This window comes from Vidua macroura, chromosome 3 (assembly GCF_024509145.1).
Source record: "Vidua macroura isolate BioBank_ID:100142 chromosome 3, ASM2450914v1, whole genome shotgun sequence".
NCBI classification, from domain to species: Eukaryota; Metazoa; Chordata; class Aves; order Passeriformes; family Viduidae; genus Vidua; species Vidua macroura.
Window position 1 is genome coordinate 25,307,684 of NC_071573.1, and position 27,471 is coordinate 25,335,154.

Genomic DNA, 27,471 nt, shown 5'->3' on the forward strand with positions numbered 1-27,471 from the left:
TCAGTGAAAATTTAGGCTGCAGGACCTTGTGCCTTTTCTAAAGGGTGGCACTTAGAGACCAGTTATTGTACGAGGTCTAAAAGAAAGATGTGCCAAAATACCAGAATGCTGGTCTTGGTTTTGCTTCTCTTCTGAATGGCTTGTCCCATGCAGAAAACATAACACATAGAGACGGTGCAATACTAACTCCTCTTATAGACATTCAATTACAGATTGCTGTATTTTGGAGGGGGGAACAAAAAAAAAAAATAGTGCAATTTGAATCAACTGGTTATTTCACATAAAGCAATTTTGATGCCAACATAGCTTTGCAATACAGGAATAATGGGGATGTGTTCTGGGGGGCTCCTCTGCTTGCTGAGACCAGGAGCCTTCCTTGGGCTGTTATTTAACAAACTGCTCTCCAGACCTGACCAGCTGCTTCAGTGAAGGCAGAATTGCTCTTATTTTTCCTTCTCTGAGCTGTGTCGTTCTTTTCTTCCCTCTGCCAGATGAGCTACTGTGGGCTCTGTTGTGAGCTATCTAAACTCACTAACCAAGCTGAAAAGGATCATATTCTCTTACTGAGTGAGGGAGGTGAAGTGGCTAAACAAGGAGGAGGTTACAGCAGATTTTCAGAGCTGGCACAAGACAGGTTGTAATGTGCTCTGGAATTAAGGGAGGGAGAAGAGATCAGGACCTCTCTATTCCTAGCAGAAGTGAGCTCTTAAATGAGATTGCCTCAGGTACAAAACTGAATCCTTGGACAGATGCCATCCAGGCTCTTGGCTGTGTCTAATTTGAGGTCTTGCAATAACAAGGTGTGAGAGGGCTGTAAATGGTTAACTGCTGTACCCTGCAGACCTAAACCCTGCCCTGACACAGAGGTGGAGCTGCTGCACATACCTGGCATAGACAGGCAGCATTTCCTATTTGGAAGGGAAAAATACTGGAGTCTGGCATTTTGATTTGGTAGGTTGTTTTTGTTTTATTTTTAAACTTTAGAACATTATGTTCTACAAGGGGAATGGTAACTCCACATTTGTTACTGATATGATGTGGATTAAAACTGGTCACAATGGCAATGCAATCGTCATGTAGGTATGTCACTTCATGCAGATGTTACTCCTAACTTGAATGCTTAGACTACCTCAAAAAGAGCTCTCCATCAGTAGTTGCCTTAGAAAGACCTGTTGAATTGCTATGGGTATTCTGGAGTGATAAGTAAGGAAGTAATGGATAAGGAGCTAATTTGCAGTTTGGGAAGTTCACATCTTGTCTGCCATGGAAACTTTGTTGGACACAGACTTGCTAGAACCTATAGAAATACTTGGTACCTGTGGACCTTGTCACAAAAGAGGACTTAGGTGCTGCCTGACAGATTTGTACCCACAAAATGGCATAGTTCTGTGGGTGCACAAAAAAGGTGTATTTACGCTAAAAGTGTGGTACTTCAGCACCGGAGACAAGGAGGGACTAAAACGTGGTGCATGTATTAATCTCTGTGTGCTTCAGAATTATTGAGTATGTACTCTTTTGGGTACTGCCACAAAGGAGAGGAAAGGGCAGAATTCTAACTGGTTTGAATTGAAATTGTTATTTTGACTTTATTTAAAGCTCTCTAAATGTTTTATTTGGACTACTGAAACCAGAAACTGACCCAAGTTGGATACACTGAAAACACACCACCTAGATCAAAAAAGATCTGTTACAGCAGAGGTGGATCTGATGGAGATCTGGTGGATCTGATGGAGAAGTTTTCCTGGAAAGGGGAAGCTGTGATTGGATTAGGAAAGTAGAAATGCTAACTGAGATGGTTTTTGATCTCTGTTGTCTGATGACTCACAGTAGTGGTAACAGTAGCAGTTGTCTTCTGAGTTCAGTGTCCCAGAGAAGCCTTGGCATGTCTGTGCATGCAGGTATGGGATCTCTAGATGGTTACAGACTCTAAAAGTTCTGTGTAGGATATTGGTTATAAAAACTAAATTACATTGTAATTTGATTCCTTTCTCAGAATGTAAAGGTGAGAGTGTTAATAGTTTGATTACTGTTTGGATTAGGGAAATATTTAAATTTCTGCCTGCAAAAATTTTTAAGGAGATTTAAATGCCTGAGGATGAGGCCTATGTCTCATCAGGGACTGTATAAACAAGTAGTTGAAGACAGTGGCCTTGTGGCAGAAGACTTGTTATTATGTAAGGGTTAAAATCCCCTTTCATCTGTCCAGAGATGAATTTGACTGCTGAGAGGCTTTATGGGACTTCCACCCATAACTGGGTGGGATACAGACACCTTGTTAGGCACAGAAATGTTCCTTGCTGTGCTCTACCTGCATGAAACTCTCCCATGAGAGCACTCAAGGGAGAGAAAGCTGTTTCACAGGGAGAGAGATCTCCTCAAGACACGACTCAGCTAGGTGGCGATGGATTGTGTCAGACCTTGTCTCCCATGCACTGCTATTTTTAGGCTTCCCTAAAACTGCAGGCCAGCACAGCACTTGCAGCTGCCCTGCCATGCTGCGGTCTCTGCCCAGCCCAGGGTTACATACTTCCCTTAGGTGTGCTGCTGCTCCTGCAGTGCCAGGAATGCTGGAGAGCTGCCAGGTGCTGTTGGTAAATACAGGCTGCAGTTTGACATAATTGCTTTCTTCCTGGAGTCTCAGAAATTACATACAAAAGCAAACAAAGTGAAGGAAAGCATTCTGCTTTAAGTGCATTTTGTATCAGATGATAGTTATTCTTTTTTTATGCTCCTTTGAATGTAGTACAGTCTGTACCTGTTGTCTGTAATAGAGGAGGGAGTCACCTACTTGGAAATGTCCTGAGAGTTATATTGGCCCTAATTATTTATAGGCTTTTCTTCACTTCTGGCCTTCAGATAAATTTAACAAAGTGAGAGAATGTCCAGTGACTGGAGCAGTGCCCTTCACCTCACAAAGCAGCTTCTGCCTGATGGCCTCTTCTTCATGAACCACCAAACAGCTCGGCTTACCTTGATCCCTTGAGTCTGTCTTTTAAAATTACTAACAAACAAAAATATTGCCAGCCCCAGCTGACTTTGGGAGAACTAAGGAAGATTTTTTTTTTTTTTTTTTGTATTTCTAGCTTCTTTTGGTTTTAGGTTTGGAAAATGTGTAAAATATTACTTCATTTGCTTTTTGTGTAGTAGTGATTTGACCTGGTTTCACTGTAATGTCTCATTAAAAATAAAAAAAAAGCCCAAGAAAATTACTGGTTTGGAAAAGCACAAATTTTTATCTGTATCAGGTAATTTAAATTCATAGGGAGAGTTTCTATTCTATGCAGAAACTAACAAAGTTTTCTTAAAAATCAGAAGCAATTCTGTGCTATATATCACAGTGTGAATCTGACCTAGTTCTTCATGTAGGACTGGCCAGTGAAGAAGAGTACTTGCTAATGTCACTAATAGGTAGCACTAAATGGATTAGCCTTTTCCCTCTAAACCATTATAGCTGTGTCATCTTGAAGATGTTTGTTTGGTCCCCAGCATTGTGCTTGCAAGATATCCTTGGTTGTATGAGTTATGCCTTTTCCCCCCCTACCTTATGGTATATGAACAGCAGTATTCTATGATTGAACAGTGGGCAATGGTACCTCTTGAAACCCCTTCTATACAGAGAAGGATTTTTTGCAAGAAGATCGAGGATTCCTTCTTTCCCCCCTTACAAGATGCAGTGGTGCTGTGGAGGAATCAAATACTGTTGGAGAGATCCATACCTCTGTGTCTGCTGCCTTTGCACAGACAGTGTTCTGGTAAGGCTTCCAGGCAAATAGAGATGTTTCTCTTCAGTCACACGTAGAGAAAGAGATAGGTAAGAGTGTCCGGAGCTGAGACTTAATGTGGTTTTCTTGAAGCTGTTTGTTAGTGAAGGCTCTTAGGAGAACTTGTGCTTGGCATGAGATTGTGGATTAAAGGTTTTGTTTTATTCTGTGTCAGATTTGGAATTTGTTTTTGTTCTTTATTGTGTTTTCCCATTTTTGGTCTTCCCCATTCAACAGCCATTGACTTTATTCATAAGGCTTTTTCAAGTAAATACCATAAAAAGTCTGATTCCAATGTCTGTGATAGCAAAGGAACTGTCTTGTTGTTCAATTTTCTCTTGGTCCGTTGAAGTAAGGAAATACAAATTTTTACCAAGAATCCACAAAGTTATTGTATCTCTTTGCCTTTGAACTGATGAAACTTCATTTAAGCTACTTATTTTTTTTAGTAGCTGTTTTCTGAGGAATGGTAGAAGGACTTTAAGGTTTTGTGTGTGTTTTGTAGGCCTACAGAGTAAGTACTTTAAACATAAGGAATTTCCACTTAGCAGAATGTTTAAATTCCAAAGCTTATGCTCTAAGAACTTTGTTTAATTCAACATACTTCTATAGAATGAGCTTAATTTGCAAAGAGCAATTGATACACAAAAAAAAAAAAGTACCCAAAGGAGCCCAGTGTAATTTCTCTTCAGAAAAATAAATTCTTAATAGAAAATGTTAGTTTAAGATGTTGTGTCTCCCTTTCACACCTGAAATACTCTTAATAGGAATCCTTTGATAACATTAGAACAAGTTCATGGTTATCTGATAAGCTGTTTATAGGCTTGCATTAGTTTCACTGGTTGGTTTTGTTTTAAGTGGAAGAGTGAGTTTGAGGAGGGGAGTGTTATGAATGCCTGCACAGTTGGGATGATTTTGTTAGGGACATTGCTTCTCCCAGGCAACCTTTAAATGGGGAAAGGAGTTCCTGTAATGGAATAATCCTTCATTTGGAAGGCCAAAACATTTCTGTCTCTCAATGGCATTTTTTTTCAGTCATCTACAAAATAACCATGAATAAAAATGAATGCTCCTGATGCTTTTAAGATGATGCTAACATTGAAGAACCTAGTTTACCTTTAGGTGCCTGTAAGAGACTCGTCTTTGAGATCTTACTTAGTAACTTAATAGAAAACCCAGTGAGAAATTGGTCAGCCATCCAGAATATGTGTAAACAGAAAACTCAGACATCTGCATTGATTTGAGAATTAATAGTTTTTACAAGCTGGGGCAATCTGAGCTGTTTTTAAGCATTTCCAGCCTTGCCATCCCATTTAATTCTTTAACTGGAAACTAGTTTAAGTGTGACCTTTCATGTGAGTGACTTGTCATTGAGCATTCATATATATATTTGAATTAAATGAAAAAGTAACCCAGTCCATATTACACAAAGTGCATCTGCACCTTGAGAAAATGGTGGCAGCTGATTGCCCTCAGCAGAATTAAGGGAAAACTCCTTTTCCTTTACTGCTTTTGAAAAGCAGGGGAAATACTGGCCTTGTTTTCCTGAGTGTATGATACAACTTAGAGCAATTGATGTCCCATCCATGTTGACATTTCTGGTACACAGGAGCTGATGGGCTTGTTCCAGAATAGCGTGTTTGCACACGCACCTTCTGGGATGGCTTGTCCAGCTGTAGCTGTACCTGGACACCAAGGCCAAACACTTGGGGTTTTTTAATTAACATTTATTTCATCCTTAGGCTACTGCTAACTGTACAATTACTATACAGGGAATGGCTCGTGCTCTGCAAGGAAATGTGTGCAACTAACAGTAGTGAAAGAGAAAAGTCTTTTTTGAAATTGAATTAGCTAGCTAAAACTCTCCTTGTGTCCAACTTAAAATAATCTGTGAAGCCAGAGACTGAACAAAAATGCTGTCCTTGACAAGACATAGTCCTCCACACCCTTTCGTCTCTGTAATTTCCTTTCATTCTTCCCACTTTTCAGATTCAGGCAGTAGTTTCAGATAGGTTGGTCAGCAAGGTAGTTGGCAAGTAGTTGGCTAGAGGTTAAAGCAGTAGCCTGTCCTGCATGGTTATTATGAGGTCTGCAGCCACTGTCCTGAGCAGTGTTGGACAAGCTGGTGAATGTTTGTTCCAACTCCTTTTGTGTGAGTCTTGGGTAACATGTCCCTGCCTCATCCGATTGTTGTGAGGATGTATTTATATGTCTTTGATGGCTTCTGATGTTAGAGCAATGCAAGGTATAACAGCTCTCTTATGCAATTACGTGAAAACAATACATTATGTAGGTACCCATGAAAGCTAAAAATGGGAGATTAAACCACAGCAGCTAATTTGATAGGTTTGTTTGCACATCAGTCAAATAGCAGTGTTCCCTCTGTCTCTAGGCTTTTGTCTGGTGATGCTGGTAGACTACCAGGCTAGTCACACACCTAACCAGTAGTTTTCTGTTTGTGTGGGTTTTTTTTTTTGATTTGTTGTGTTCGTGTTGCTCTAACTCCCTAATAAATGTCAAGTTATATTGGCTTTGAAAAATACACTTCATGTAAAAATGTGATAGTTATTTTTCTAATGTAATGATAAACACTGTAGTCAATTGGGCAGCTTCTAATTATCTCCATAGCAACTAAATTCAGTAAAAACTGAAAATAACTGATTCATGCAGTTCTGTGCCAAGGGATGCGTGTGGGCAATGTACTATCTGTTTGAAATGTCACACTCAGCTGGTGCATTCAAATGATGCATACTCTGCTGGCAGTGCCTTCCATTGCTTCTCTTAAGAAATAAGGAAATAGGATCTAGTTTTTCATTTGCAGTACTATTGGTTAAGAGAAATGGGCTCTTAAATGCCACCATTAGTGTTCCTCTACTTTTTGCTCCAGAATATTCAAAGAAAACCAGGAAGATCTGGTAGCAAGTAATTTGCTATTTGCTTCGTTCCTCTCAGCCCATGGAAAGTGGCATTTTAGAGCTGGTTGTATCAGTGCAAATGTTTTGTTTTAGTTAATATTGAACCTGCTCTTAACTAAACTTCTTTGGTTTGTTTCGCTTTAAAAGAAGTGGTTCTTGCAGGTGAGGATCATACATCTTAAATGTCATTACTCCTGTACCTCTAGTTCTTCTGTCTACTTTGTGTTTTGGCTCAGCAGTTGCATATGTCCCTGATAAATTTTAGGAGTACTAGTTAGAAACAATATCTAGAATATGTGTTCTCTTCCTCCCACTCGGTGTTGCCCTGGTCTCTGGCAGCCGCGTTCCTGCCATTACTCATTCCACCTAGGAGGGTTTGGAGCTGGAAGCCAGCAAAATGCGAGGGATTGCCTCGGAGGAGGCTCCTCTGAAATGGCTCGGATGCTTCTTGCTTTTCACATGCATATTTTAGGTTTGATTTTTGCGGAGGTGCTGAGTGCCTGCATTTCCTGCGGACCTGCAGCCAGCCTTTCTTCTTTCAAGATCGCACCTCTTTTGAAAGCCTCTATTCCTTAGCTTTTTAAACTAGTTCTCAAAGCTGGCCCGAGGGCATGAAAACTCGAAGATTATGTTATAGACCCCTGTGGTGGGGGTAATGGTGGGAGAGTTAGCACCTCTGGATGAGTGCCCTGTAGAGTTGCTGTTTGTACTGAGCCTCTCAAAGAACGGCTTTGCAATTAAATCCGTGCTTTAAATTCAGCGCCAAAACAGTATTTTGGAAGATTTGTTGTATAACGTATTCATTTGGGATATGTAGTAAGTGCCTGACAATCCTGTGCGTGGAGGTGTTTATGTCATGGTTTTAAATGTGACTCTTAAACTTTTTTTCTTTCCACTGAACTTCAGGAACATCTTGTTTCACACTTCAGTCTACTTACTTGTGTGTGTTTTGCAGGAATCTCTCGGAGCTTGCCCCAGGAATGGACAGCTACCTCCGTTTCTGGAGGAGAGTAGAGCCAGCTGAAGAAGCCTTCGAGGCGAGTCGACAAGTGTTCTGATAGCTCTGGGAAGAGCCCGGGGAAGGGGCGACCCTGCAGGCTTTCAGCCATGCCTTTCGGGCTGAAACTGCGGCGGACCAGGCGCTACAACGTCCTGAGCAAGAACTGCTTTGTGACCAGGATCCGTCTGCTGGACAGCAACGTGATCGAGTGCACCCTGTCCGTGGAGAGCACGGGGCAGGAGTGCCTGGAAGCTGTCGCTCAGAGGCTGGAATTACGCGAGGTAAGGGTAGCCCGAAGGACCATCTGTCACTGGCTAATTGGACACATTTTTAGCTCAGGCAGTCTGTGCGTTTGAGTCATGTTCTCGGGGCTGGCCAGATATGATCAGCAGCTGGAGCTTGGACAAACATACTCTGATTGCATGTAAACCGACGGCAGAACGGCGCTCGGGGTTTTGGGCTGTTGCTCATCCATCATAGCTTTGAGAGCTCTTTGTAACACGAGTTTCTTTTCTTAGAAAGCCATGAGTGTTACTTTTTGAGCTGGGATGCCAGAGGACAAGTTACAGTAATTTTTTTCTGAACCTAGCCCTGGTTTCACGACACTGATGGCTGAGTTATGCAGGTGGGAAGGAGACTACCCGCTTTTAAACATCTGCCTTCATGTAAATACTCTTGTTACTGTAAAACTAAAGTGGGCAACAGTAACAACTAACAGTTGTGTTTTACTAGTAACAGTTGGAGGATGGTGGGTTTTCTCTTGCTTTTGGTTTTGTTTAATATTTCACATCTGAAATCCTAAAAGACTTTTACATTCCCAATGCTTCTGGAAATGTTGAAGAAACCAGTCTCTATTCAAGACTGAAATCTTTAATTTTCTACTTCTTGCAGTAGAGTTTATTATTTAAGTGTTGAATCCTTTATAGAAATCCCTCTCCAATGTACCTGGCACAGGTGAACTGACTGACTTTTCTTACCTTCTGTGGCTCTCTATGTGTATCCTACATGCTTCTAGACTTCTGCAGATCATAAATGGAAAACCATTGCCTGGAAGTTGCTGTGTTATCATCTGGCTGTCTTGGCTGATACTGTCTGTAAGCACAGCTGAGAAATTAAAAAACTTGCAGTGTCTTATGCAGTTTGCCCATGGTAGTGGGGGCAGCTGGAAGGTAGCATACAAATAACTACAATATCTGAAAACTAAAAAAAAATTATTCTTTTTTTATAATGATAAAGAATGGGAGAAGAATCTCACTCTATGAATGTGTATCCAGAATAGTCTGGAGAATATGCAGGAAGGAACAGGGCAGAGGGAATATTGCATAGTGTTTTTCATAATTGGGTGGGTGGGGGGTTTGTTTGTTTGGTTGGTTTTTTTAACAAGAATTTTAGTAGAATCATCTCCCCCCCTTTACTTATAGAGATTAAGATTTATGAATAGATAATTTTTTCCCTTCTTTTTTCTTTCTGTTGGTGATGCTCTAGGGTGTTCTTAGGGAAGAACTTCTCTCTTTCCTTCCAATGCAGAAAACATTGAAATGAATGAAGTGATTCTCCTTATGTTCCTTGTGAGCTTATCTAGTTGGTGCAGCAGAAGTCTGGGGCCTTCTGATTCTTTCTGGAGGTTCACCTGCATTTGCAAACAATAGCTCTGTCAGCGGGTTAATGTTCTTTTCCACAAAACATTTTGTGACTTTAGAACATGTTTTGTTCCACTTTTGAACTGAAGTTCCAAAATTTTCCAGAGAAATGAAATTAGACAGTAAAGTAGCAAAAGAAGCTGTTTTGGTCCATGTTCAGTTCTATGGGGGTTTTCTATTGCTTTGGGTTTTTTTAATTTTCAAAATTAATTCTGTCATGCAAAAAGAAATATGTCAGTACAAAAAGTTTGTGTTTCAAGATAAAAAAATATTTTAACAACATAGAAGAGAATGCTTTGATGTTGTTGGAACGCATTCCCTTTCTTTCATCACCCTCCCTGCTTTTTTTTCTAAACAAGGTTTTGGCATCGTTGAACTGGTTTTGTAAAGTGCAGATTTCAACAGTGCAGCATTTTTTGACAGAAGTGGGTGTTTTGGGGTTTTTTTTTAAGGAGAGAATTACCTAGCTCTTTCAACTCTGAGAGGGTCTCCCTATATCTTCTTTTGCTCCTTGGATGAGGAATAATTGGAGCTGGCAAGGTTGGAGGGGACTGGTGCTGTTCTTTGTTTCAGACCCCAAATTCAATTCTTCTTCTGCCCCTGTAGTCTTCCTGCTGCTGTTCATAAGGATGATGAGGTAATTTGATGACTGTCCCCTTTCCTCTCTGAGCTTTGTGAAAATATTTTTGACCCTTCTGTAGAATTTGGGTGGACAGTGAGTTCAAAAACTATGGTAAACCTACATTTCTACAAGATTTGTGCAACTGGATAGCTGGGTAGAGAAGCCTGTTAAGTATACCTTAGGTATACTTTTTACCTGAGGCAAAAATCCTTGCAAGCATTCGTATCAGAGATAGACTCTTAAAATTCCCTGAATGCAGCAAAAACTGCAGCTGGCATATATGCCTTTTCTTAGAATTCTGATTTGCAGACTGTGATGTACAAGTAAGGATAAGCCAACCTTCATTAAGTCCCATGCTAACAAAACAGTGCTAAAATCCTGTTTGTCTCCTCCATGCAGTCTCAGGTAATACCTCAATTTGGTCTTATGTTCAAATAAATCCCAGATGTACCACAACTTTTACCTTCAAGTTAGGAATGCATCCATGTCTCACTCAATCCAATTTCTTAGAAATAAACAAAAAACTGTCCAAACCCTTCCTGCTGGAAAGCAAAAATCTTTGAGATTATGCCTTGTTGTGAGGGACTGTCGATCATACCACACATGACTGAAAAACAGTATCTGGTGGATTATGCATATTTCTATTTGATCTCTGGGGAATGCAACTCCCTGCCTGACTGACTCAGGGTTCAGGAATAGGTCAGTAGAAAGTGGAGCCATGTAACTACTGTAAAATCTGGTTTTATCCTTTTCAGCAAAGCTCTTGACAAAGCATCAGGTCTTCTACTTGAACAGTTACTGGTTCCAATAAAATGAGTTCTTATTCCAGCATTATGTAAAAGGTAAAGAGAAGAAGAGGCGAGGAAGGGAGAGGAAAGACAAGGTCAAGAATGTCATTTTATAATCTTGTATGTATGTGCACATATTGTAGAAAGGATTTTTTCCCCAGTATAATGGCATTTTCCCATTCCACTTCCAGACTAAGTGAACCTGCTTGAAGTAGCAGAGTAATCTGTACAAATCTGTTGGGAGTCTTCATGTTTCCTTATTCTTTTTGTTCTTTTAAATTCACTTTCTAAAATGTTAAAATGTTTAAAGGTGGTCTGCTATGATATATTGTAAGTGGGGGAGAGGGCAAAATGGTTCTTTCCAACCAAAATTATTCTTGTGAGCCAAAGATAGCAGGGCTTAATGTTTTTTGCCTCGAGAACCTGGAACTCCAGCTTTAGTTGGCCAGTTAACCAGATGCTTTAACAAACACTGAGCTGAGCTTGATGAATCTTTTAGAATTACATTTGCTTGTTTAGTAATATTCTGTCATCTCCTGAGGGTGACAATTCTACTTGTTTGGCCCAGCGTAAAGGCAGGGGGACTTGGACTTGGACTGGACTTGGGAGGATAGCAAGTCCAAAACAAATATGTTGCCTTCTGAACTGGCAGCTATAATGTCACCTATTTTAAGACTTCCCAGTGCAGTTTTTGTATGTCCGGCGTTGCAACTCACTGTATTTTGAGAATCGCCTTTTCATTCGGGCATCCAAGTGCTCTGGTTCTTGTTTGCTGCTTTAGCAGAGGACCACAGCTCCTGGAGGCATGTAAACCAATTTCCTTGTACCACATATGAAGTCACGTGTGGTAGGTGAGACAAATTTTAAAACCTCAAGGGTAATATGTGTTACTTCAGAGCCTGACAGCTGTAGGCATAGATACCAATTCCATGGAAATCTGAGTGAAGTCAGTGGTTCACTTTGTGCAGACGGACAAACAGACCAGCTTTTGGAATCAACCTAGTTTTCAACTGGCTGCTTATGGATAGAAGATCTCATTTTTTATAACCTCAACTAATTTTTGGGGTGCTTTGTGGGCTGGACAGCATGGCATGACTTGCCTTCTGGAGAGCCAAGTGCCTTCTCATAGCATGCTGAACTTGATGGTCCAGCCGTTTCCAGTTCCACATTCTTCTGTTCCTTTTTGGGGATTACTGATATTCCTAGAGGGGAGGGTCTCTTCAGGTGTGCACAGTAGTGGCTACAGAAGTCCTCCACTCTAGGTCCTTAAAAAACACATTACATTTTCAAGAAGTGAAATTGCTGACAACAGGGACCTGTTGTTCAAATAACTGTGTGGATTGTCTCTCCAAAGTGCATGAATTTGTGACATGAACTCTGATCTGATATCAGTTCCTGTGCTTCAGCTGCAATAGCTTGATCCTCTCCAGGCTGCTTTCCAGGAAAACAATTGTCTTCTAGTTGTGCAAAATGCCTGCTGCCATGTTTGCTCCACAGTACCTGCTGTAATCTAGAAGCTTCAACACTGTATTTCATTTACTTCTTGTTCCTTGGAATTGCTTCTAGATTTGGTACTTGAAGAACCTTTCTACTGCAGCAAATCTAAACTTGTGCTGTCTCCCAGCCCCCACTCAAAGGAGAGGGACTGTGCTTATTTGAGCTGTTTAACTGCAATACCTTAATTATTTAATTGATTAATTAATTAATTAATTACCTTAATTCCTTGAATAACTCTTCTAGAGTTCAGAGTCCAAATCTTCTTCTTTGGTAGATGTTTTACAAGTACTTCACTCTTCAGATTTGGGTTCTAGGTGTTGTGAATGTTTACTTTTTCAAGTAATACGGAAGCTCTGTTTTCGCATCTCCACAGTGTTTCTTGCTGAGGATGAGCTTTCCTGCAGTGATTTTCAAATGTGTTAAAGGGTTTCCCTTAAGAGGTGGTAAAATCACTGGTTTTTTCTGCCTTCACATTAATTCCTTTTCTCTGCTGCCTCTACTGTCCCTCCCACCTTCATTTTAATCTAATTACTACCATGGTGAACTCATCAGAAAGAACTTTTTATCCACTGGTGACTACAAAGGGAGAGTAGAAATATATCAGGGAATATTTGTGAGGTTATTTTTGTTTGATATTTATCCTGTGGGAGGCTCTGACTTCTTGATTTATTTGTGCCCTAGATAGGTAGATTGACTGATTTATTGAAGATACTTTTAATTTCTAGGAGGAAATACTACAAAAGAACAAGTTTGCTTCACTGTACCAGACTGAGCAGTGCTCAAGCTGTTTGTCAGGCTTAAATGAGGAATCAAGTTCAATTAGTTATCACCTTAGTTAAATGCTAGTCTGGATTTTGTCCAAAGTTGAAAATAATGTATGTAATGAGACCCTAAAGTAAGTACACCTGTGCTCCCATTCAGAGTCTTGCATTATTGTCTCTTGCATGCCCTCAGCTATAAAGTAGTTGGAACAGTGTTTCCCCTGCTGGTTTGTTGCTGTTTGTAAACATTTAAAATTTTTGGTATTGCATTACTTGTCCCTGTGTTGTGTGCTAAGTCATACCAGAATGAATCAGGCTGTTCATGGTGGATTTTGCAAAGTTTAACATCTGCAATTTGTCTGCTATGGTGTTTTTCACTTTTTCTTCAGATCTGTAGTCATAGTACTTGATGTTTAAGTGCTTCTAAATAAAATCTTTCATGATGGATTGGCTATTCTTCAGCTGCTTTATTGCCACTTTGTAGCTCTAGTTCCAAGTGCCGTTCTGTGTTAATTCCTCTTCACCGGCAGCAGTCCCACGTGGCTCATACAGTAGCTGCTACAGCCATTTAGATTTGCGCTGGGCAGGAAACAGCTGAGGTTTCCAACCTGGTATTTCTGTAGAGCCTAGAGCAAACAACTTGTGTGTGATGTGCACGTTCTAAGTGTATACTTGTCCATCATAAAACGTTGTGAGTGTGTTAAAAAAAAGAAGAGTGAACAATTCTGTGTTGGGTAAATGGTTCTGATATTGATTGATATATTTTGACATATGCATGTGGGTTTGCATTCTTTTTTTTTTCTAGTTGGAAGAGTCCTTGTGCTTTGTGTGCAGTGGGCCTGATCCAAAGTCTCATGAAGCCTTTGCACTTTAATTCAGGCTTAGTGTTTGCTGTCTGTTCACAAAGAACAGGTGTCCCTTAAGAAAACACTCAGGCACTTTCTGTAAATCATTTATGTCACCTGTGTCGCAATGTCAGGTAAAACTCTTCAATATGCATTTGGGAGAGATGGTAGGAGGCAGATAGTGCACTGTGAAGTATATTGCAATATTAATTTGTCATTGTCTTCAGAATGTCCCACAAAAAAGGGCAATAAAAAAGAAATTACTCTGATTTTGCATATGGAAAAAAGTACACAATGCCATCTGTTCATATTTGCATTTGTGACATTGTGTGTGTGATCTAGCTGGCAAAGGTAAACTGACACTCATGTGTTTCTTTATCTAGACTCACTACTTCGGCCTTTGGTTTCTCAGCAAGAGCCAGCAAGACCGCTGGGTTGAACTGGAAAAGCCTCTGAAGAAGCAGCTGGACAAATTTGCCAATGAGCCTTTGCTTTTCTTTGGGGTAATGTTCTATGTGCCCAGTGTTTCCCGACTGCAGCAGGAGGTAACAAGGTATGTGCTTCCCTCTGTTCACAGTATTGTGATGGAGCTGGGAGAGAATGGGACTGTGATAGAGCATCTGAGAGAAACAGTTGCTCTGTTTCTGGCATTCAGTATTTGCTCAGGTGTCATCTGGTTATTTCCTTTCCTGATGATTGCCCAAATGGGAAAAAAATTGGAGTAGTCACCACTTGATTATGTCTGCTTGGGAAGAAGAAAAAAAAAGCTGTCTCACTGAATGATTGTGCATGACCAACTGCAGGGTAAAAATGGGAGTAATAGTTATATGACTAAAAACCTGACATAAATTTTAAAAAGGACCATGGTGACCATGCTTTTTCTTCTGTAACTTTCTACTGATGAAAAGGAAACCACAAAGAAACTCTATATAGAGTTTTAGTTTATGATTCTTAAGCCTACGTGTGCTTTGGTGAAAGTGAACTTTGGCATTTTTTTTCGCAAGTTTTGCTCATCCCACTCTTGATTTTCCGGTATGCTTCACAAAAAGATTAAAACTGTTAATAGGGCATTAGTCCTTTAATTATGATCAGGGCGTATCTTTGCAAACAACTTCAGTGGGAATTAGTCTTTTATTCAGAGCCCTGTGCTACAGTTGTAAAAATACAACTGTTTTGGGGGGCTATTTTTGTAAACCACATCACTGTGTGGTTTTTGCACATCTGTGCTGTATTGAAATTTAATAATACAAAAAAGAGAGTGAGGAGAAAAAAAGCCCACCTCACCTAAAAAGGGGTGGAATTGTTTTCTTTTTAACCAAAATTATTTCATTTATCTAGTCTGAACAAAGTTGTGTCAGCACTACTAAAGGTAAAGCCTGGAATAAGTGGGTGAAGGCTTCAGGGTGGCAGAAGCCTTGCCACTGAAAAAAACTGCTGTTGCTGAAACCCTAGAATTCACTAACTGGTCATAATAGCTAGGAAAAGATATATAAATAGTGAAGAAAGAATGGACTTAATCTTAGAAGGCATGCAAGATATGAAGCAATTTTTAATATTGTAGATTGTATATTTTAAAGGATCTTTATTTGACACTGAACTGGGGAGTTGGTGTTGGTAGGATATGAAATAATTATGTCTTGAAATGGCAGCTGTCAAGCCTTGACTACAATGTATGCTGAATTCTTGCCAAAGAGTGGGATAAAAGCATCATAAAACTTCAATTTCTCTGAGAACAGACCAAACACTGATGCTTGTCTGTATCTGTGTGTTCCTCCTTAGTACGTGCTGGGAGAGGGAAGCCTCAGTACCTTTTCCTTCAGAATTATTTTAACGTGCAGACTGTCTGAAATGTTGTGTTGCTCAATTTGTCAGCCCAATCCTGGCCTAGTTGTGTGCAAGGAAGAAGCATTGTAGCTACTTGGATGCTATTATCTCTTCAAGCTGCAGCCTGCAGTGCTGATTGCTCATTCATAGCTCACCTGCCGAGGTATATTTGCTCATTCTGCCCAGGCTGGTAGTAACAAAGCATTTCAGTGACAATTGAACTTCACAGAACTCTCAACTGGAGTGGCTGCTGAATTGTTTTTTTTTCTGAAGTGATTGATAGCATAAGCTGTAGAGTCTTATAAGTGCCTTTTATGTTTCTTTAAAGGTGTGTAGCAAAGCCAGCAATTTACTAGAGGATTTCAGATACAGAATCGCCTGTTAAGATTTGTTTGTTTCATGGAGTGGAATTGCTGCACTGTGATGGCAGCAAACCTTCAACTGTGCAGTAGGTAGATTCATGTTTGAGGCAATGGTGGGGACTTGGAGGATTCTTCTGAAACAACTGGCAGAGAAAGGCTTTGTTTAAAACCTGATTAGATGCACAGATGGATGTGGGCTTACAGGCTTTTTTTTTTTTTTGTCTCTTGCTAAATTGATTCAACATTTGCTTTTATTTTGTTAGTGGCTGCTTCTAGGATTAGACTTGATCATGATATGATTACATGTGATATTGAGGTAGCCACTGGACTCACCCACTCAGTGCCTGTGTATGTGACTTATATTTAGGTACAAATGACAAATCTGTCTGAAATGTAGAACTTGTGATGAGACACTTCATTCCCTTCTGGGAGGCTGCAGATCCACCACAAAAAAACCCAACCCCAAAACACAACCACCACCAAAGGCCGAAGATGCAGAGGTGGTGACAGTACTGCCAGCAGTTGATCTGACACCTTTTGTAACCTTCTCCAAGTGGAAACATCTCCAGCCCTGAGCTTGCCTGGCTGTGTTTGGAGTTGGAGGTGAAACCCATCTCTCAGCAGCAAGCTTTTAGTTAATTGTAGACTCCAGGGTTTCCAGGGTTGATTAATATTCCTTGAAGATGATGAAGTCTTCTGAGAATGCTTCAGCAAACACTGACATAATGCACAAGTATTCAAAAACTAGGGAGTTGGTTTCCTGAGCTGGTTTACTCTGCCTCTGAGCTGTAGGATTATAGACTTGATAGCTGGTTTTGAAAAATTTGTCGCCAAATTGAATATTCCTTCCTGTTTCCAGTGACTGCAACCTCCTGCCTCACATACTGTCATTGCAAAAAGGAAAAATGATGCAAGTCTTTTAGGCTTTATTGGGTGAGATGAGCATTACTTAGGGTGTCAGTCACTGGCTCTGAGGTAGTGTTCCTTAATAATTTTGTTTGAAAGATCATCTGAAAGATCTCTTCAAAACAGTATGTGAACCATTTTGTGTTTGGCTGTTCTTGGTGGTTGGGACCAACAGGAAGACTCCTGATACCAACACTACAGTATTTATAAAATTATAAATCCTTTACATCTTATCATTACTACTGGAGGTAGAAAATGCTAATTATGCCTCCAGGCCCCTGGATTTTAACTGCCTGCAGGTTTTGGTAGTGGTCAGGAGCTCTTCATGGTTTCTCTGGTAACCTCCTGTATTGACAAGCCAAGTGTGGAGGCAGAAATAAAGGTGAGTAACATTGCTCCAAGAACTGTGTCCCAGTGCTGGACACAGACTCGATGGAAACCTGTCCACATGTGCCATGCTGGGAGAGGAGTGGAATAGCAGTGTAGTGAGAAGTCAGTTCTGTCCCTCACAGGGTGTCACAGTGTGGGAAGGGCAGATGTTTTACTGAAGTCAAACGCAAGTAGCAGTTGCAGAGTGGTTGAGGTTGGAAGGTATCTCTGGAGATTGTCTGCTCAGAGCAAGGTCAGCTAGGGGAGATTGCTCTAGGACCATTTCCCATTGGGTATGGAAGGAGAGATTCCACACTTACTCTGGGAAATCTTTTCAGTCACTCTTGCAATAAAGAAGGGGGTTTATGTTTAGAAGGCGTGCCATGTATTTCAGTTTGTGCCCAAATGACCCCATAATTTCAAATTGTTCATTGATGCTGAGTTGGTGAGTGGGTTACCTGGGTTGGCCATGTAACTGATTATTTAGGACCTGTAGAGCTGCAGGCACCTGCCATATAAATACAAGTACTGTCATGTCTTCATTTGGGATGGCTGCCTGTAGTTAATTTGTAAGAGGTGTTTCTGATAATATGAGAGCCTGTGATAAAGAAAATGAAAAGACAAGACTGCCAGAGCAGTTTGTTTAGCTCTTAAGCTCTTAAAAGCCAACCTCTGAGACCTGCAAGAAAAGATGAAGTAAAGAGTACTCTGGGGAGCACATTAATTGTTTTAGTAGGTCACATCTGATTGTGGCTTGCAGCCCTTTCCTTCTTTGCTACAAGACTGACATTTGCTTGAAGATGAAAATATTAGTGGTGTAGAGGTTTTTTTTCTCTCTGAATGAAGTTAATCACTGGGACAGGGTAAGAAGCACCTGCAGGACATTGTCAGTCTTGTTCAATTCGTGGTTTTGAATGCAAATGCTGGGGCTACTCAGGGCAGTCATGTTTTCTGACCTGTGATGGATGCTTCCCAAGGATGTCCCAGGGAAATGTACAGAAAGCAGACACCAGTTGTAGAGTACCTGTTTTTTGTTTCTGGCAGTGGCCATGACATAAATATTATTGCTATGCCTTACTTTCAGTGCATTGTACTCTTGGCATTAAGCCTTCTCCTAGGAAAGCTATTTCCTACATTCTAGGCCTCTTATTTCTCTACATGCCGTTTCTTTTTGCTTGAATTGAGGCTCCCATCTGTATATATTCCCTGTTCTAATCCTGTCTCTTCCAAGCTCTCAGTGACTCCAGCATCTCCCTGGCCACTGGTCATGGCATTCTACTGGTCCCCAGTCCCACAGATGTTTTCCATTTTCACAGATTAATTAAACCTCTATGATAATTCCTTAAGTTGTCGGTAGGAGTTTTCACCATGTTATTATTTTTACAGTTTGAAAATTTCTAGAAGAATTTGTGATAAACAGAATTAAAAAACCAAAACAAGCAAACGACACCAAAAAACCCCTCTTCAGACTCAATGGCAGTTATAGCAGGAGTAATTTGGTGGGAGTATGGGGATTGGCACATTAGCAAAAAGCATTTTTCATGGAAGGCTACTTAGACAACCTCTTTTTAGTCATCCAGCTGTTCTCAGTGAGCAGCCATCGCAGATGGAGATGCTGTGTGTGCTTTTGGCATATTTAAAGCACCTGGGATCTGCATACTGTCTGATATAAAGCAGTCTTTGTGATGCCCTGTAGAGTAGATATTTGCATAGATTAGACATATAAATCTGCCTTTTATTTTCTGCTAACTCCTCAGAGAGGAGGCATCCTTTCAAGCATTTATTTTAAAAAAAGTCTTTGTACAGTGTCTAAAGTAAACAAGCTTGCTTTCACTGTGCTCTTGTTCCAAAAACAGAGAACCCACACACTCTTGTGGCTTTCTGAAAACGTGGGTGCAATGCTGCTTTCTGCACAATTATCAGACAATTCAGGGCCTTTTTCTTTTCTCTCCTTTCCACAGTTCTAAGGGAAAACTGAAGTCACATTTTGCTCCCCACGGTATCTCTTTCTTAGCACGTGATACTGCTGTGCTTTGGTCTGGTTTTCTTTTTTCTTTCCTGGAAGAAGCTTTCAGTATCTTACTAGGTGCTCTGTACTCAGTAGTATCCAGTGGCTTTTGTGGTATTGCAGAGTGGGATATAATTCTGGGAAGTGAGAGCAGTTTCCAGTGTGGGTGCCCCCATGGAGCTGAGCTCCCGTGGTGCTCTGCATGGTAGGTCTGGCATGCACAACTCTGTAGGGAGGGAGATGTTCCAGCACCTGCAGTGTGCTGCATTGGGCTTCTGCCCCAAGTTCAGCTGTCAGCTCTGCATTTCCCCAGAAGAACGTGCTGTACAGCTTTCCTCTGAAAGGAAGCAGTGTTTGGAATGGGATGGCTGCACCTGCAAAGTGTGGGAATAAATGTGTTTGCAGGTGGAAAATTAGAGCCTCCCAGGCCTCTTTTCTGGATGGTATGTGAAAATTCAGCCTCAAACTTACCCTCTTTTAACTAAGTGAATATTTATTTCCCTGATATTTTGCTGCCATTCCCTTTTCTTCACCATTTCTTGTGGCTGGTTTTTTTATTGTCTTTTAAGGAAATATTTCTTCTTCACTGTTCCCAGCCTTTCCCTTTCTTTGTTTTTCTATGAGTGTTAGTTGAAGACCTTTTAAGTAGAAGTTCTTCTAAAGCATAAAGAGGTACAGACTCCTAGGACTATATGAATTTTTAAATTATGTGAGTATAAAGTAGAGGGGAAAAATTAGTGTTTGAGTGCTTCATATTTACAGGGAAAAATGCTTTCACAAATCTGTTTTTAAGAAAACTGGATTTTTTGCCTTCCCTCAAAAAAGTCCTTGTCTACTTGAGCTTATCTTTGCTTTTAGTCTGCTGTGCTTTTCTTTTTTTTTTTTTTTTTTAAAGCTAAAGTTTCACATCCTCCTGTGTAGCTAGCTTTTAATACAAGTCCAATCAGCTGCAGATTTCTACCAGTCCCTGCAGTCTTTTCTGCTAGTTACTGCTCCTTACACTGTGCTTTTAATTTCTGTGTTAAGGCTGGATATCACATGTCCTCCTGTGCCAGCCTGGTTTTGTGGCAAGCTCAGTGAAGTGGAACTCTTTTGGCTGTTAAGGATGTGACATTTACATGTGACAAAGTACATGAGGCTGCTTTGCTTTTTATGGTCAGTCACACCTGCAGCTTGTGGCTGCAGAAGTTTCTGTGTGTACTTTTGAGCTCATGGTAGTTGGTTTGGCTTCATTGTCCAAAATAATTATTTTGAATATCACACTGTGCTGGAAAAAACAGCACAATGTGTACAATCAGATTTGGTCCAGACATCCTGGACTGTGCTTGCCTGAAGTGAGGACTAACCAATTGTGTGCCCGTGCTTGTTACTACGCCACAGAAAGACCTATAGGATTTTTTAAAATGCCAGTGGTTCTCAAAAATGTACGAACACTTAACAAATTTTTGATGAAAGTACAGAAAAATAGCATGCAGGATGGGAGGAGAAAAGAGATACCTGTTTTAGTTGAGTGGATTGATAAATGAGAACTGAGTGATATGTGGCAAATGGGAAGGTGGAGTGTTTAAAGCAAAAAAACTCCAGAGTTGGTCTTTTACATATGGAGATTTAAGTCAGAATTTAACCCTTCAATGTTAGTGGTGTGTAACAGAGTGAAAAAAAGTTTAGTTTTCAGGCAGCAGAAGTCTCACTGCCTTGCCTCTTCCTAGGAACCTTTGTCAGTTTGTGTTTATAGTGTACTTACCATCACATGTTTTAGGGGCATGCCTGCTGTCTTGGAAAGATCTTATCTGGAGGCAAGCTATGTAGTTTCCAGAAAAATTATTGCACTCATTGCCTGCTTTTCTGGGAAGTGTCATGGCTACATTGCTCGTGCTGATGAGCTCTACTCACACCACACAGGAAAGGCCCTGACACACAGCCCTCCCTCTTGGCACCAGAAACAGCTGCGTGCTGGAAAGATGATGCACCTCCTCTTCACTAAGGAGCAAAAGTATTGTCTCCAACATAAATATGATATTAATGGTCAGAAGAGTCATGTATTTTTAACTATTTCCAGTTATAAAGTTTGTCAGTTCCCTTTCTTTCTTAGATTGAACTGGACACTTGTGTAGCATAAACCAGTGTAGCGTCTTTCTTCTAGAATATTTCCAACTTTATAATTATATATATATATATTTTATATATATATATCATATTTCTATTTTATAGAGAGATTTGGATCAATGGACTGCAATGTTAAATGATATACATGAATTAAACCAGTTTCTGCTATACATAGAATCTGTATCAAATGAACAGAAAAGGACAGGGTAAGAATGTATAAGAATGGCAGACCTTAGAAAGGGAAGATAATTTAATCCCATCAATCTTGTCAAAACTTGTGTTCTCAGCTAAATGATTTGGGGAGTCAAATTACTGGGTAAGTTTTGACAGAGGAATGGTGTGAAACAACAGTGAAAGGGCATGGGGTGCCAACTGCCCCATATGTGGTGGTACTGATTCTTTCCTGTTTAACTAGAAGAACTAATAGAGGGTGCTGTAGGTATGTGCTGAGTAATGAAACACAGCAAAAGAAGAGCTGGGACAAATACTAATATAAGTGCCTTATTCATGAGAGTATTTGTGAGATATCATGGTGAAATCTCCCAGAGCAAGTAGTAGGAACTCTGGAGCTGAAATTTTATAAATTGAGGCAAATAAATTTTTGCTGGAACAGAATTCCTTTGGTTTTAGATGGCTGTTGACAGCCTGCATGACCATACAAGCCCCAATTCTGTTCAGGGTCCTCAAGTTGATTCTTACGATTGGAACTGCACCCCATCTCCCAAAGCTGGGAGAAAGGCAAGCTCTGGGATTCATTGCTAAGTGGAGCCAGGGAGTCCTGAGTCCTCAGGGATCCCAGCTGTCTTCTGTTGAACAAGATTGTAGGGGGGTTGGGAAGTAACTTGTAAGTGTTAGGGTATTTTTTTCCCCTTTTCCTGTTTTTTAAATTTTTTTTTTCTTTTTTTTTTTTTTTTCTTTTCTTTTCCTTCTAGCTGCAGGAATTAGGGCTCATGTTGTCCATGCAAGGGAGCAGTTCTGAAACTGCATGCAAGCTGAATGAGTCCTAAAAGCCCTGGGTGGCCACCCAGGCTTAGACAGTCTGGGATATTCGCATTTTGGTGCTCCTTTGATGGCTTTATTGTTTTGTTTTAATTATTAGACTTTTTAAATATTAGTGGCTACTGCAGCATGAAACGCACGCATTAGGCTTGTACTTGCCTTGTTGTAAACACCCTGATACTTAATTAGCTTTCATGTTGTATTTAGAGAACAGCAACAACAAATAATGTGCAGTATTTGCCTGGTTCTTAATGTGTTCATATTATTGCAGTGTATGTGTTGTTTCGCTTTTCAGTAATATTTTTCAGTTGGTTCTTTTTGGATGTGTATTTTAATGGATGTTTAAACTTTGACTTAAAAGTAAGAACTCCTTCAAGGCAGACCTAAGATTCAACATTAATTCCCTGTTTATAAAATATTTGCTGAGCAGGGCAAACCCTTCTCCCAGCTGACTTTCTTCAGTGAATGGGGAGCTTGTTCTCTGTGTGTTGGTTATTGAAAGCTGAGCTCTTTGTGCCAGATATTTTAAGAAACTGTTGATGCTTAGATCTAATCTATTACATTATACTGTGCTTTTAGACCAGAAAGTGAATGTGTTTTCATGTGTGTGGTTGGGCAGTACATATGTAGCAACTCTGAAAAATAGTGTTGCATAACTATAAATACAGTGTAGGATACTTTCAGCCTGCATTCTTGCTTTACTGTGTTTTGAAGGCAGTGGCTGTCGTGGTTAGAAATGTTGCAACAGGGGTGTCTTGGCATTGGGCAGATTCACATTTATATCTGATCATAAGGAAATAATACTAATTTTATGCTCTGGGGCTTAGTCACTGTGCTAACATATTGCTTTCCTGATGGGAGCTATTTCTACATTCAATTCTGGTAGAACAAATACTTTTGGAGTAATCTAGCCTTTTTTATTGGGCCTTTTTAAATGGAAGCAAGGATTGCATTCTGAGGTTCTGCTCTACTACTAGAGTAGTAGAGCATACATCATTTACACATATTGAGAGAGCTTCCTCTCTGGTCTTAGATAGTCCAGGTTGAATCCTTCCATGCAGGTGTGGTAGCAGAAGCATTTACACTTGGGTAAAAGTACTTTGGATCTCCTTTTCTTGTCCACCTGAGCATGTGTGCTGTTGGAGACATTGGCTGAGCCTGTATGTTGGATAAGCAATGTGGATGGCTTTTACCATGGCTGACAGCCATAAATGATTCAGATTTTAAAGAAACAATTACACAGCTGGCTACAATGTAGCAATTTTATTGTCTATGCTTGTGATTTTTATTATGTTAGGGTTTTCCCTAAACTTTGAAGATCTTGGAATGAGGTAATGATATGAATTTCAGTCTGGGATTTTTTTACATGTTCAGAACAAATCTCAGACTAGATTAGTAAAGGGCCAGTAAAGAAGGGCATGAAAGGTATGATTCCAAATATTTTATAGTTTTCAAAAACCAGAAGGAAAAAAAAAACCCTAGTTTTACCAAAGAAAGAAATATCATTCTTCAATAATAGTGTGGCTTTGAGGGGTCACAGAATCTCTCAAGTTGGAAGGGGCCCGTAACAATCACTGAGCCCAACTCCCTGCTCCTGTTAGAACTACCTAAAACTAAATAATGTGATTTAAAACATCATTCAGATGCTCCTTGAACACCATCAGGCTGGTACTGTAGTCAGTTCCCTGAGAGCCTGTTCTAGTGACTGACTATCCTACAGGTGAAGAATCTTTTCCTCATATCCAATTTGAACTTGGAATCACAGAAGAATCATGGAATAATTTGGGTTAGAAGTGACCTTTAGAGGTCATATCTAGTCCAACCCACCTGCAGTGAGCAGGGACTAGGTGAGGCTTCCCAGAGCTCCATCCAGCCTGATCTTAAGTGTTTCCAGGGATGGGACAGCCATTGCCTCTCTGGGCAACCTCTTCCAGGGCCTCACCACCTCCCACTGTAAATAATTTCTTCATTATATCTAGACTAAATCTACCCTCATTTAGTTTAAAAACATTACCCCTTGTCTTATCATAGCAAGCCCTGCTTTGTCCCTGTTCTACAATCCCAGTTGTAAGTCCTTCCCCTAAGGCAGCTTCATCTCATTTCCTTGTGTCCTATTCCTGGTCACCAGAGGAAGTGATTGTTTATAATTAGGATACGGCTGCAAACCACGGTGTTAAAAATGTGTCTTGATTACATAGACTGCCAGGATTGAACCTTAATTCCAGAAGGAAGAGCTGAAGGTCCATGAGGCTGAACCTAGTACTTGAGACATTTTATAAACCCTAAAGAGAAGGAAATATATTAAGCATTTTGAAACTTGCTTTGAAGGTCTAACCAGCTTCTCTTGCAGGAAAAAAAAAGTTCTTTTGCCTTTCTGCATGGAAAAAAAACCAATTTGAGTGGCCTATATATTTATTTTGTGATATCTGACAGCTGAAATGGTGCTGAGGCTAGAAATCTGGGCTTCTGCTTTCATCAGTGAAGAGCTTGCTTTATGTATGGAGCTTTGTTTGGATGAGTCACATGGACTGCTTTTTGTTTCTCAGCCTCTGAGGAAGCTGTCCTCACCCCTGCTTAGTGATAAGCACTTTTGTTGGGAGGATCACTGTGATAACCTGGAGTTGTCTTCTATTTAAATCCAGCTTTCCTTGCTCCTTGGCTTTCTCCTGTTAGATTTCCCAGTGCCACATAGACACATGGTTGCATATCTGTAGCTGTACTGCTAGCAGTACCCATTCCATGTGTGTGTGTATTTATAGAAAATCTGTTGAAGATCTACTTGTATGATCTGGACATGTCCCTTTGTCTCATTTTGTATTAGTAAGCCATCTATCTTAAATAGTGCTGAAAGGAGATTTTTAATCTTGCTGTAATTGGCAGTAGAACCTCAAGAAAACTGTGACTTAACCTACCTTTTGGAATGAAGTGGAGAATTGTGTCCTGCTTTCTTTGAACTGCAGTGTCTTAAGGCAAGAGGATGAGTGTATGGATAGTAAGCTTCTGCTTACATAGCTGGAGGATGTGTCAAAAGTTGTATTTAACAACATGGCCTTGCTGCATCTACTTACACTTGTAACTCTACAGGAAACCTTCACCTAGGTATTTACTCTTGAGGACTGTGTCAGGCCTAAGACAGGATGCAGAGATACAAAAGGCAGAGAAACAAAGAACAGACTTTGATTCATAATGGTTTTATTTCTAAATAGAAATAATATTCTGTAGACTGGATATTTGAGTCTAATGTTTCCTGACTGGTGGGAGCATGCTGCCATCACCATGATGGACAGGGATTCCCATCCACAAACTGGGAGGTTTCTGTAAACTTAATGAAAAAGTCTCTGCTGCTGGAATGACTGTCAATAGAATAAGTTATGATAGCTTTTGCTCCCTGAAGGTTCTTAGTGTACTGTTGTCTCCTTAAACCAGACAGATGCAACTAAAAGCAAATAGAGGGTTTTAGAAAAAAAGATGATAGCTTCAATGTTTTGGTTCAAAGGAGAGAGGATAAAAAAAGTGGAAAAAGGAAAAACATTTGTCATCCCTAGCTGCTTGAGTCATGGAAGTGCCCATCAGCATTTTTGCATCTCCTCAAAAGAAGATGAAAAGGATAATTCTTCCTCTAGTTTAGAAATTGAGCTGCTCACTGCCTTTGTCATTTAGACTGTTGCAAACTGCTTGGCTGCCCTTTTTTTCCCCTCAGGTGTAGCAGCAATGTGTGTCACTGCAGAGGGAGGTTTCCCACTCATTAAGGAGCGCTGTGCACAGGGTGGCGGTTCTGGTGCACCTCACACACTGGCATGTGCTTTGGCCTTGTCTCCCAGAGTAGTTTAGGGCACTGGTTTGGACAGGTGACTGCATTACCTAGGCTGGGGCTGGTACTCTCCTGTCTGTCTTCCCATATGATGCAGTAACAGGGACTTAGCAGTTTCTCCTCAGAGAAGTGCAGACTGCCAGGGGATGTACTCCTTAAACTCTTCGTGACATACACCAATCCTGTCTCAGTCATGTTGCTGATAAAGCCTTACAGAGTGAGGGTTGCTCGAGACTTCCTGTGTAATCAGTGAGAAGAAGTGGGCATTTCCACAGTGTGATTCAGGATTCCTCTGTTGTGCATCACTTTCTGCAAGTGATTCATTTTCTGTTTCCTACTGTGTGTTTTGAAAAGGGAACTGTGGATCATTGGTCTTCTATTTAGAAGTCCCAGATAGATGTCTGAATTTTTTCTACAGCATCAGGGAGAGGGTCAAGCCACTAGCAGCAGCAGCATGAGAGCAAAGATGTGTGGGTTTTGACTGGGATTTCTATCAGCTTTTTAAATTTTGAGAATTCAAAAGGCAGTGGAAATCTTGGTTATGGTAGCACTGCCGGTCTTCATTTAAATTTATTCAATATTGAGGTTTGAACTTGCAGGCTGGAGCAAAGTTTTTCCCTTCTCTTGTAGCTGAGACACAGATCATGAAAACTTAGCTCTAAACTTACCTTTTGCAGTGATCTGAATAATCTTAATTTTTTTGCCTTACTGGCAGGGTATAGCACTAAAGGATCTGCAACTGGATGTCAGTACAACCCTCAAGTCTCCAAATGTGTTTAAAAGAAGCATTTGTGTGGAGGCCCTTATGCAGTTGAGAATCTCAACAAGAATTTGGCAGAAATCTCAGTGTCGGAAGATGGCAGATTCCTGTGCAGTGAGATGTTTACTGGTTCACTGTTTTATCTTTGGCAGCTGCTTTTGCACTTGATATCTTCATCTGTTTTTGAAGCTTTTACAAAGAATAATTATTCATTTCATGAAATGGATCTATTTTACCCACCCAACAGGGCACTGATTCACATATTTCCCTGGCAACATCCCGTTGTTATCAGAGCTGTGTTCACTTTTGCAGGATTGCGTTCACTGGGATGTTACAACTTCCTGGGTCGTGGTTTTATTGCATGATGTACTGAGGTGTGGGGTGACTGTTTTCAATTATTCCTTTGGAAATACCAGGGTCACTGGGGTCTCTGGGAGATGGAAGCAGCCTGAGTTTTCTGTTTGCTGCTGGCAGTGATGCTAAGGTTCAACAATCTT

General features: G+C 40.4%; 1 protein-coding gene across 1 annotated transcript in view; it reads left to right on the forward strand.

Moving 5' to 3' along the window:
* The window catches only part of PTPN14 (protein tyrosine phosphatase non-receptor type 14), a 109,900-nt gene that overhangs the window by 31,692 nt on the left and 50,737 nt on the right, over nucleotides 1-27,471 (forward strand). Inside the window, exons 2-3 of the mRNA XM_053973123.1 lie at nucleotides 7,632-7,957; nucleotides 14,213-14,382. Of these exons, the coding sequence (XP_053829098.1) occupies nucleotides 7,784-7,957; nucleotides 14,213-14,382 (344 nt within the window). The 5' untranslated portion in view covers nucleotides 7,632-7,783. The remainder of the gene's footprint in view (nucleotides 1-7,631; nucleotides 7,958-14,212; nucleotides 14,383-27,471) is intronic.